Source organism: Carcharodon carcharias, chromosome 10, assembly GCF_017639515.1.
Source record: "Carcharodon carcharias isolate sCarCar2 chromosome 10, sCarCar2.pri, whole genome shotgun sequence".
In the NCBI taxonomy this organism is placed as follows: Eukaryota; Metazoa; Chordata; class Chondrichthyes; order Lamniformes; family Lamnidae; genus Carcharodon; species Carcharodon carcharias.
In genome coordinates this window covers 110040087-110052234 of record NC_054476.1, presented here as the reverse complement: position 1 = coordinate 110052234, position 12148 = coordinate 110040087, and the positions used below count along the sequence as shown (strand labels likewise).

General features: G+C 45.4%; 1 protein-coding gene across 1 annotated transcript in view; it reads right to left on the bottom strand.

Annotated features, from left to right (window-relative positions):
- Positions 1–11606, bottom strand: part of LOC121283620 (protein phosphatase PTC7 homolog) — a 263565-nt gene extending 251959 nt beyond the window's left edge. Inside the window, exon 1 of the mRNA XM_041198395.1 lies at positions 11306–11606. Coding sequence (XP_041054329.1) covers positions 11306–11516 — 211 coding nt within the window. The 5' untranslated portion in view covers positions 11517–11606. The remainder of the gene's footprint in view (positions 1–11305) is intronic.
- Positions 11607–12148: the final 542 nt, after the last annotated feature.

Below are 12148 nucleotides of genomic sequence, written 5' to 3'. Positions count from 1 at the left end.
AAAGAAAAATTACAAAATTAAATCAATTATAAAAAACAGTAAAGTATTCTACAGACAAATAATGAAAGGAAAATTCAAAATAGGGATAAAGACCACTAAGGGATACATGACAAACTCTCACATGACAGTGAAATGGCAGAAAAATTGAATAGCAACTTTGACTCCTGGGTCTGGATGGATTACATCCACATGTTAAAAGTTAGGGAAGGAACACTAGAGACACATATATGGGAATAATGTCAGAGGACGGACAAGGCAGCTAGTGTGATTTCTATATTTAAAATGAGCTTAATGTCAGTGGTAGGAAAGATAATGGAACCATTACTCAAAAGATACAAAGATATAATAGGAAACCCATCTCAAAACAGACAGCAGTCAGCTCAGATTCCAAAAGGGAAGGACCTGCTTGATGAGCCATATTGAATTCTTTGAAGTATTAACAGAAAGGGCAGATAAGGGTAATGCAGGACATATTTATTTGATAAGGTACCACATAGCAGACTCGTGACGAAGGTCACCACATGGAGTTAGGGACAAGTAGCAGAATCGATAGCAAGCTGGCTACAGAGTAGGGGTTAAAGGTAGTTTAAAGATAGACTGGTAAAAGGTGAGGTGTGATATTCCATGGGGAATTCTAGTAGGAAAAATAAAGAGGTCACATAGTTCTTGGGAAAAGTCTAAGTGGGGTAGAGAAACAGAAGGATCTGGAGGAATGGAAACACAAATCACAAATATGGGTTAGAATGATCATAAAAAACAAACAAAGCAATGAGGTTCATTTCTAGATGGGAGAGAATTGTAAAAGCAGAAAAGTATGCTGAACTTGTATAGCGCCTTGGTTAGTCTGTAGTTGAAGTACTGTGTACAGTTTTGGTCTCTACATTATAAAAGGATCCAGAGGCACTGAATAAGGTGCAAAAAAGATTTACTACAATTATAGCAGAACTGAGAAGTCTCATCTATCAAGACAGACTGAACAGGCTGGGGCTCTTTGCCTTTGAAAAATGGAAGGCTGACCTGATAGGAGTCTTTAACATTTTGAAAGGGTTTGTTAGCGTAGATGTGGAGAAGAGGTTTCCATTTACATGGCAAGAGCAGAAATAGGGGCCAAAAACATAAGATTACCTGTAATAAATTCAATAGGAATTGAGGAGAAACCTCTTTACCCAGAGGGTAGTTAGAATGTGGCACTCATTACAAAAAGTGGTTGAGGCAAATGACATAGGCGCATTTCAGGGGATGCTAGATAAATGTGAGGAAGAATGGAATAGAAGGATATGCTGATGGGATTAGACGAAGGATAGTGAGCAGGCTTATGTATACCTGTTGGCCTGTTTGTGCTGTAAATACAATGCAAAAACAGGAATGTTATCAGGAATATTATGTTGTTATTACAAATGAAAATACCGAAGAGAGCTTCCCAGAGGCTTTATGGACAACTGCACTACCTAGTACAGTAACACGGGCCTAAAGGGCCAATCAGCTAATTCGGGTTTCATCTGAGGCAGTAAGAGTGCTCCAATTCACTTTACTCACCAGTCTGTACCTTCTGCTGGAAAGTGTGCAGTTACTCAGGGAAGGACGGCTCAGCAGTCATTTTCTCCACAGATAAACCAGCTGTTGACATGTGCTGCCTGAGAACAATCAAGAGGAAACCTGGGCAATGGCACCAGAGGGCTTTGGGCACTTTCAGGATCAGCAGCTTACAGAGAGCAGGGGAGGAAGGTAAAAAGTAGAAAACACTAGAAGTGCACAACAAATTAATCAGAAGAAAGGTTCAGGTGAGATCTTTCATTTTTAGCACACTCCACCATCCTGACAAAATACTGGCTGGCCTGCTGAGTATTTCCTGAAGTTCACGGTTCTACATTTGCAGCATTCTCAGCTTCTCTTTTAATGACATAACTCTCATGCAGGCTCAACATGCTATAGTGGAGACAGCTGAGCACTCTGAACTCAATTACAGACACTCTACAACGGAACCTTCAGCAAGCATTAGGATAGTCCGAAGTCAGGCGATTGTAAACCACAAACTTCACGAGCAGAAGCAGGTAAGGGCAGAAACAAACAAAACACGTGGGTTAGAATACTTGTTTCGACAGTGTTTACTGGAATGAATTTTACACTGCAATCAAACCTATTAAACTTACAGTTGTCATGAATAGCAGCTCAAACTTGACTAAAAGGGGAGGTGTAGCTGGAAACAGCTTGAAAAATATAGTTACAACATTCTTTTCAAAACACACTAGGAAGCTCATTTCATTAGAAAATCTATTCCAAAAGTGGCACAATGATTGGTCTTTATATGACAAAAGGTCAGTCACACAATGTTAATTCATATGCAACCTATGGCATTAGAACAGGTCCAAATGGTCTTTGCCTGTGTTAAAACTCCACACAAACCTCCTCCTACCTTACCTTAATATCCTTCTATTTCCTCCTCCTTCTCCTCACATACATCAAAATTCCCCTTAAATGAGTCAATGCTATGTGTGGCATCCACCCCATGTGGTTAGGATTCTCATAACACTAACATTTTTCTTTTTTAAAAATTAGCACATGTTGCCATGCAGCTTTATAACAATTCCTCTGGGTAGGAATGAACAGCTATTGCACTGCATTAATTAAACCGCTCAATAAAACTCAGCCTTTTGATTGCTGGTCCACCCACTGACCAAGAGTCTCCAGCTGAAGTCCCTTCCCAGTCAGTCCTTTAGTTTCATACGTCTGTTCTTGGCCTGGTGACCCTGACTCCCCAAGCAAAGGCTTCCATGGGATTTGATCAGTCAATTACACCCTTCCACAGTCCCACTGCTGCCTGTAGATTTAGATCCCAATGAGACCCTGCAACATTGTGCTCGTTGCCCAAAAAGATTCTCAATGACATTCTCCTGTGCCCAATCCTTCCCAATCCCTGCTATCTCCAAACATTCTCTCCTTCTACTGCCTGTCCTACCAATTAGGGCGCTGGACTGACTTGCTCTTTTCTTTCCTCCTTGCCCCATCTACATTCCCACATTGTATCTGGATGAAAAACATGCTGTTACATTATCTTAAGTGAAGCATCTAAAAAATATTAAATGATTTGTTGAAAATGAAGATGGGTTTCTCCCATGATGTGTCAAAGAGGGAGTCAGGCAAGGAGGGGAAGTGAAGACATTGGTCAGAAATTCTGTTGATGTAGTCTGAAAATTACTGTCAAAAAGAGAGACAACCCACAAAAAAAAAGGACACGTAGCTTACTAAATTTTCCTTAGATTGAGCTCAATAAACAGCACTTGCTTTAACTAGGTTCACTTGTTATCTGAAATAAAGCAGCACAATGATTCATATGTAGCCTTCTCTTGCCAAATTGCTAGTCTTTGCAAATTTTGGAGAAGGAACCTACCAAAGACATGGCGTGTGACAGACAAGAGGATTTCTACTGCTCCACCCCAGGGTTACACACAGTTAGATAACGGGCAATACTGCATACACTATTCCCAAGAGAACAGCTAGATCACTTTGTAGATGTATTCCCAGTCCTCTACCTACATTGTCATATTCCTCCAACAAACTCCATCACAAGTCACCCATACCCACAAATCACAAGCAAGCTAGTGCTTTTTATATTTAAAAAAAAAAGGTCAGGAATGTGACGAAGTACTCTCCACTCTCCTGGATAGGTGCAGCTCAACATGATCTAGGGCAAAGCAGCCTGCTTGATCGAAAGTCAATCTACTGCCTTAAACATTTGCTCCTTCCAGCACCAGTGTAGTATGGCTGCAGGGTTTACTAAGGTGTGTTGCAACAACTCACCAAGGCTTCTTCAGCAATACCATGCTCCTCCCAAAGGTCAGCTTCTTCCCCACAACTTTATACCACTTTCCTTCCACCACAGAACTCCTATCTCTTACAACTAAGAAAATCCCTTCATCACCAAATACCCCAGCCAACAATCATACCATGTGTGAACTTGGTTCATACAAAACACCACAGCAACCGCCCTCACTGACAAAATTCTGCATTCTGACCCCCTCTGGTCTCAATGACCCAATGAGTTGACTTTGCATTCTTATCTTCCAAAATGACCTATGGCCTTGCCCTTATCTGGAGGTGCTCCCTCCTGCCTTATATACCTACACAGCCCTGCCAGCTATATGCTCATCAACTAAGTCCATATCCTCCAGATTTTGCTACCTAGTACCTTCTGTCACATCGCTGTCCTGTCTGTTTTCAATAACCTTCGCTGACCACTCTAACCTCACTCTCTTCACTTTTCCCCTTCTGATTGCTGCCGAATGCTTATTTTCCCCCAATGTAAAGCAATTTGATTCATCTTTACACATGCAAGGTTCATGTTCTTTTTAAAGGCCATCACTAGCAATAGTGGTAATGTTCCTTCCCTGCTAGGAGGAGCAAAATAAATGTTCAACTTAAATATTTTTGTTTCAATATATTAAAAAACCTCATTTATTTATTGTAAAGTTTCTAGAAATGCTTGTCTGCTTCAGAAGATATTGTAAAGTTCCCTCTCTCAAGCCCAGGTGCTGTAGGCAATGTGGAAGGAGGGGCAATGTTTCACGACATTGGCCTTAACATATTAGACTTTGAGCAACAATTTCATTACTTTAGGAGAGAAAAGCAACTATGGACAAATTTCCAGCAATTGGACCACATCCAAAGTTCTGTGCTTTGTGTCATTTTCTCGATGGCCAATGAGCCTAACCTGATTTGCAGTTTCTACCGAGAAATGGATGGCATCTTAGGACGTGGTCACCCCACCGCTTTCGCAAGTGCAGACAGAGGGGGAATGGGTGACCATCAGTCAGAAGAGAAGTGTCAGGCAGGTAGTCAGGAAATCCCCAGGGTGCATCTCGCTCGAGAACCGTTTCTCTGTGTTGGAAACCGGAGAGAGTGACGTTTCCTCTGGGGTGTGCAGCCACGCTCATGGCACTGAGTGGCTCAGCTGCATAGGGGGTTGGAAAAAGAGGGGAAGAGCAATAGTGGTAAGAGACTCGATAGTAAGGGGAACAGACAGGTGTTTCTATAGCCATAGATGTGACTCCAGGATGGTATGTTGCCTCCCTGGTGCCAGGGGCAAGAATGTCACTGAACGGCTACAGGGCATTCTAAAGGGGGAAGGTAAACAGACAGAGATCGTGGTACATATTGGTACCAACAACATAGGTAGAAAGAGGGATGAGGTCCTGTAAGCAGAATTTAGGGAGCTAGAAAACAGGACCTCAAAAGGTAGTAATCTCTGGATTACTTCCAGTGCCACAGGCTAGTGAGTATAGAAATAGGTTAGTCCAGATGAATGCGTGGCTGGAGAGATGGTGCAGGAGGGAGGGCTTTAGATTTCTGGGACATTGGGACCATTTCTGGGGATGGTGGGACCTGTACAAGGTGGACAGGTTGCACCTGAACTGGAATGGGACCAACATCCTTTTGGGAAGGTTTGCTAGTGCTGCTGGGGAGGGTTTAAACTAACTTGGCAGGGGGATGGGATCCTGAGAGGACATTCAACAGGGGAGATGCACAGCCAAAATTAGGAGAGAGAGCAAGTGAGTCTGGAAGGCATAGAAATTATAGGCCAGTTAAGGCATAAGGGAGTTTGGCATGGTTGGATGGTATTTATTTTAATGCAAGCAGTCTGATAAATAAGGTAGATGAGTTGAGGGGACAAATGAACACATGGAATTAGGGGAGCAAATAGGGGGCATGAAAAAACATTGGCAGGCAAAATAAAGGAAAATCCACAGTTATTTTACAAGTACATTAAGAGCAAGAGGATAACTAGGGAAAGAGTGGGGCCCATTAAGGACCAAAGTGGTCATTTGTGCGTGGAGCCGGATGAGGTAGGGTTCTAAATGAATACTTTGTGTCGGTGTTCACAAGTGAGAGGGATGACATGGGTATGGAAATCAGGCACAAGGACTGATATAATTGAAGAAATTTGCAAAGAAAGGGAGGAGGTTCTAAGTGGTCCGACAGGCTTTTAAAAGTAGATAAATCTCTAGGCCTGGATGAAACGTATCCCAGGCTGTCGAGTGAGGCAAAGGAGGAGATAGCAGAAGTGCTGGCAATAATTTTCAATACCTCTCTGGCCACAGGAGAGGTGCCAGAGGACTGATGGACAGCCAATGTAGTACCATTATTCAAGAAGGAAGGAAGGGATAAACCAGGGAACTGCAGGCCAGTCAGTCTAACCTCAGTGGTAGGGAAATTATTGGAAGCAATTCTGAGGGACAGAATTAATTTACACTTGGAGAGGCAGGGATTAATCAAGGACAATCAGCATGGTTTTGTTAAGGGGAGGTTATGTCTGACCAATTTGATTGAATTTTTCGAAGAGGTGACCAGGTGTGTAGATGAGGGCAATGCATTTGACGTACTTGGATTTCAGCAAGGCTTTTGACAAGGTCCTGTATGGGAGACGAAGATAAGAGCCCATGGGATCCAAGGCAATTTGGCAAATTGGTCCAGAATTGGCCAAGTGGCAGGGTGATGTTCGAGGGGTGTTTTTGTGACTGGATGCCTGTGTCCAGTGGGGTTCCACATCAATCGGTGTTGATCCCTTGCTGTTTGTGGTATATATAAACGATTTAGACTTGAATGTAGGAGGGTTGATCAGTAAGTTCGTGGATGACACAAAAATTGGTGGGGTGGTAAATAGTGAGGAGGATAGCCTTAGGTTACAGGAGGATATAGACAAGGTGGTCAGATGGGCTGATCAGTGGCACATGGAATTTAATCCAGATAAGTGTGAGATGATGCACTTGGGCAGGACAAACAAGGCATGGGAATACACGATGAATGGTAGGACCCTGGGAAGTACCGAGGATCAGAGAGACCTTGGTGTGCATGTCCACAAGTCCCTTAAGGTAGCAGGACAGGTAGATAAGCTGGTTAAGAAGGCATACGGAATACTTGCCTTTATTAGCCGAGGCACAGAATATAAGAATAGGGACGTTATGCTGGAACTGTATAAAACGCTGGTTAGGCCACAGCTAGAGTATTGCGTGCAGTTCTGGAATACACTTTTTAGGAAGGAAGTGATTGCACTAGAGAGAGTGCAGATGAGATTTACCAGGATGTTGCCTGGGCTGGAGTTTTAGTTATGAGGAGGGATTGGATAGACTAGGGTTATTTTCGCTGGAGCAGAGGAGATTGAGGGGGGACATGATTGAGGTGTATAAAATTATGAGGGGCATAGATAGAGTAAACAGGAAGGAACTTTTCCCTCTGTTGGGAGGGAAATTAATAACTAAGGGGCATAGATTTAAGATAAGGGGCAGGAGGTTTAGAAGGGATGTAAGGAAGAATTTTTTCACCCAGAGGGTGGTGGGAATCTGGAACTCACTGCCTGAAAATGGTGGTAGTGGCAGAAACCCTCATAACATTTAAGTATTTGGATAAGCATTTGCGAAGCCTGGGCATACAAGGCTATGGGCCTAGTACTGGAAAATGGGGTTAGAATAGTTAGGTACTTGTTTGACTGGCACAGATTCGATGGGCCAAAGGGCCTTTTTCTGTGCTGTGGACCTCTATGACTCTATGAGGACGTAATCCACAAAGCACCAGGAATAAACTGGGAAACAGTCAAAAACTGTCAGTGAATCACATATGGAATTTGACTCAGTTACCACAAACCAGTTGCTCTGGAAACAGCAGATATGGTGTGACTCACTTCTTAACTATCAGCACCTTTACTCTTCATGGATCAAGTTGTCTCAAAAAACTTTTAGACACAACAGCATAGAACCTGAATAACGTTGGAGGGGAAAAGGGGAACAGAATGAAGTTGATTTAATGTCTGGATTTGGGGTTGGAGGAGATTACAGAGGCGGGGAAGGGCAAGGCCATAAAAACAAGAATAAGATTTCTAAAACTGAAATGTTGCCAGCTGCAGATGAAGAGAACTTAGCTAAAGTTAGGTTACAATGTTCTCATGAAAGATAGAAGATGAAAGGCCAGCCAGGAGAGCATTGGCATAACCCACACTTGATATAAATACAATAGAATTTATTGTACTTCACAACACTACTCAATCACACAACATATTCCAGCAGTTTATCACTGGATCATCTGAGGTTAACTCAGTAACTGAAGCCCTCCATTGGAGTTCAACATCAGGTGTCAGCCTTGGCCCAGTGGTAGCACTCTTGCCCATGTCAGAAGGCTCTACAGATTTAAGCAGATAATCTGAGCACTAATGATGTGATGTGACTGATCAGTGATATTCATTCCTAATCATCACCATTACCCTGGACTTAATGGGGAAATGGTATCACAGTAGTGACATTACTGAACTAGTAATCCAAAGGCCTGGATTAATCCTCCAGAGACAGAAGTTCAAATCCAGTACAGTAGTTGATGAAACTTAAATCTTTATTAAAAATAAGTCTCCGTAATGGTGACCATAAAATGACAGATTGTTGTTAAAAACCCAACTGGCTCACTTATGTCCTTTAGGGAAGGAAATCTACCATACCTACCCAGTCTAGTCTACATGTGGTTGACTCTTAACTGCTCTCTGCAATGGCCTAGCAAGCAAGTTGTGTCAAACCGGTACAGAAAAGTAAAAAAAAAATAAAATTGGACAGACCAGCCAGCGTCAACCTGGCACCAAAAACAACAAAGACAATCCTGCCCAGTTGGCCCTGCATAGTCCTCCCTACTAACAACCAGGGACTTGTATCAAAATTGCAAGAGCTGTCCCATAGGCCAGTCAAGCAACAGCCTGACATAGTGCCCAGCGCCCAGTCCTAACACCCTTTGCAAATTAAATTCTGACTTTGCCTTTTCTTTTGTTGATTTATCTTCAATTGAAGTATGTCCCAGCCTGCTCCAGGAAAGCATTACCGCGAGTCCAACTTTCAGTCCATGATCAGAATCTGTTAGCAGCAGATTAGTTGAGTTATTGCAGCAGCACACTCTCTCGAGCTCTCTATATTGTCAATGAGACGTGCAAGCATTGTCAAAGCAAGTGTAGTCTGCAGCAGACTTTGAACATTAACCTAGGAACAAACATGGATAAATCTGCCTACAAAACTGGAAGTCTGTTGAGCAATAACCCTGTCCATTCTCCTCTACGTCTGTGAGACTTGGACTGTGTACCAGTGTCATGCCAAGGAACAACCAATTTCACTTGAGATGCCTTCAAAAGCTTCTGAAGATCAGATGGCAGGACAAAATACCAGACACTGAGGTGCTCACCTGATCTGGCATGCTAAGCACCCACACCATATTGAGACAGTCACAACCAAGTTGGGCAAGTCACGTAGCCGGAACGCCTGACACTCGCTTTCCAAATGCTCCAAGGACACTCTGAAGGCTTCATCTAAGAGTTATGACATTGACTTTGAGCCTAGGAATAGCTTGCCCTGGATCACTGCACCTGGTACAACCAAATTGAAAATGGCTTGGCCTCCTTTGAAAGCGAGTACATAACAGAGACAAAGAGAAAATGCAAGCAGAGGAAATCCCAAGCCAGCAGCTCGTCCAAAACTCCAGCATCTGTAGTATCCTGTCCTACTGGCAGAATTTCACGGGCACTGGATGGCTTTACCAATCACCTTCGAACCCACTGGAACACCAGATGAACACCAAACATCTCAGATGAAGAGCATGTTCATTCTTTGAGGCAAAGATGATCAAGTAAACAAGATTTTAAACCATGCCCTTTTAAGTATTGATTCAACTACAAAATAATTTGTCTGAATTTACCTTTTACTAAAATTCATCACTTTTTGACCATCTTTATCAGGTCTCCTCTTAATCTTTTGTTCCAATTAAAAGATCCTAAGTCTTCCCATACCTGAAGTGATAGATCCAACACTAAGTGCATGAAACAGGAAAGATTTTCAGCACCAATATCGCTCACTGTGAATACAAAATTTCTCAAAATAGCAAGTCAGGTTCATGTGTCAAGACAAAAGAATGGAGGAGCCTTGTTATATTCACTGCATGTATTTTGGGAATATTAATCCTTGTTTCTCCAGAATAAATGGAAGCAGAGCCAGAATATTTGGCATTTTTCCTTAGACACAGTACAGACATGCACGAGTGTGTACACAACACTCTCCTGTATTTTGGAGGCAATAGACTGCCTACTATAACCTTCCTACTGCTGCTGTTTCCTGGCTCAAGAGTTAGAATCACAGTAATAACATGTGCACAAAACTAGCTGTCACACTTTCAACTTTACAAAAGCAATTCCAGTACCAATGAAGCACCCCCAGGATAGTGAAAAGGTGATATTAAATGCAAATTTCATTTTCTTGTGCACCTGCCAATATCACTGGGCAAGGACTTGAATCTTTCAGATCAAGTGTACCCAACAATTTTTTAATGTAACTGAACATCACAATATAAATCTCCCTTCCTTCATCCAATCATTAGAATAAAGCCATTAACTATACAGACAGTTCAACAGACCAGACAACTGCAACACTGCAACAGCCTCACAGGCTGGGTCAGAACTACACGGGGTGGGGGGGGCAGCAGCAGGCAGCCAATGGGCAGGGGCCACGGGGGAGCGGGCAGCCAGTGGGCAAGGGGCAGGCGGGGGCGGGCAGCCAAAGGGCAGGGGCTGGGTGGGGAGGCGGGCAGCCAAAGGGCAGGGGCTGGGTGGGGGGGCGGGCAGCCAAAGGGCAGGGGCTGGGTGGGGGGCGGGCAGCCAAAGGGCAGGGACTGGCGGGGGGGGGTGGGCAGCCAACAGGCAGGGGCTGGGTGGGGGGTGGGCAGCCAAAGGGCAGGGACTGGCGGGGGGGGCGGGCAGCCAACAGGCAGGGACTGGCAGGGGGTTGGGCAGCCAACAGGCAGGGACTGGCGGGGGGTGGGCAGCCAACGGGCAGGGACTGGCGGGGGGTGGGCAGCCAACGGGCAGGGACTGGCGGGGGGGTGGGCAGCCAACAGGCAGGGACTGGCAGGGGGGTGGGCAGCCAACGGGCAAGGACTGGGGGGGGGGGTGGGCAGCCAACAGGCAAGGACTGGGGGGGGGGGGGGGGGGGGGGGGTGGGCAGCCAACAGGCAAGGACTGGGGGGGGGGGTGGGCAGCCAACAGGCATGGACTGGGGTGGGCAGCCAGCAGGTAGGGTCTGGCATGGGGTGGCCAGACAAAAGGCAGGGGCCAGGGGGAGGCCGGCAGCCAACGGGCAGGGACCCGGGGGGGCGGAAGCGGGCAGCCAATGGGCAGGGGGGACAGTGGCTGCGGGGGAGGGGGGTGGGGGTTAGCAGCCAACGGCCAGGAGCCGGGGGCGGGGCGGGGGGTGGGCAGGTGCGATTCCTTGGGGTCGGGCTGTCCACCCATGGCCCTTACCCAACACATCGGCCAGCCGGTGAGTGGCCACGAAGCAGGCGTCGTCCCCGTAGCCGCTGCCCTTGGCGCCGGTGCCGCTGCCCTTGCGGAGATCCTTGCCGAAACCGCAGCTGACTGTAATGAGCCGGTATTCCCGCCTTTCCGATTGCCTAAGGCTGCCTCCCAACAAAGCTCGAGCCACCAGTCGGCCACAGGCCAGCACGGACTGCATGGTCCAGAGCGAACAAGTGACCACGCTCGTGGTCAGATTCCGGACACTCCGGACACTCCGGTAGAGGAGAACCGCTCACATCCCAGCTCCGCCCACTGCCGCTCTGATTGACAGACCCTGCAGCCATTCAGGATCCGCGGCAGGAATAAACTGACCAATCAGAGCCTCTCGAGGGGCAGGACTCCCGGCATGACTCACAATGGGAGCGTCTGTCATTAACAGCAACATCAGCCAATCAGATCGTGGGGTGTTGGGACCTCCTAACAAATCAGAGCAGAGATCAGTGCAGCCATTGACCAATAGGCGCGATAGAAGGCGGGACATTCTTACAAAAAGAGATTCTGGGAAATCTTAAACTGAAAATTCCATAACTGTCAACTTGAATCAAAATTATTGTGAGGGGAAGTTAGTAACTTTTAATGAAATATCTCCAGAAGAAGCATTGTTGCTATGTAGTGCTGTTTTCTTTTACTATACAATCTTAATCCAAATTATATGTGAATTATTTATTCATTCACAGGGTTTAGGTATCACTGGCAAGGATTTGTTGCCCATCCTTAATTGACCTTGAGAAGAGATGATGGGCAGCCTTATTAAACGGCTGCAGTCCTGTCCTGTAGCTGCCTTCATTG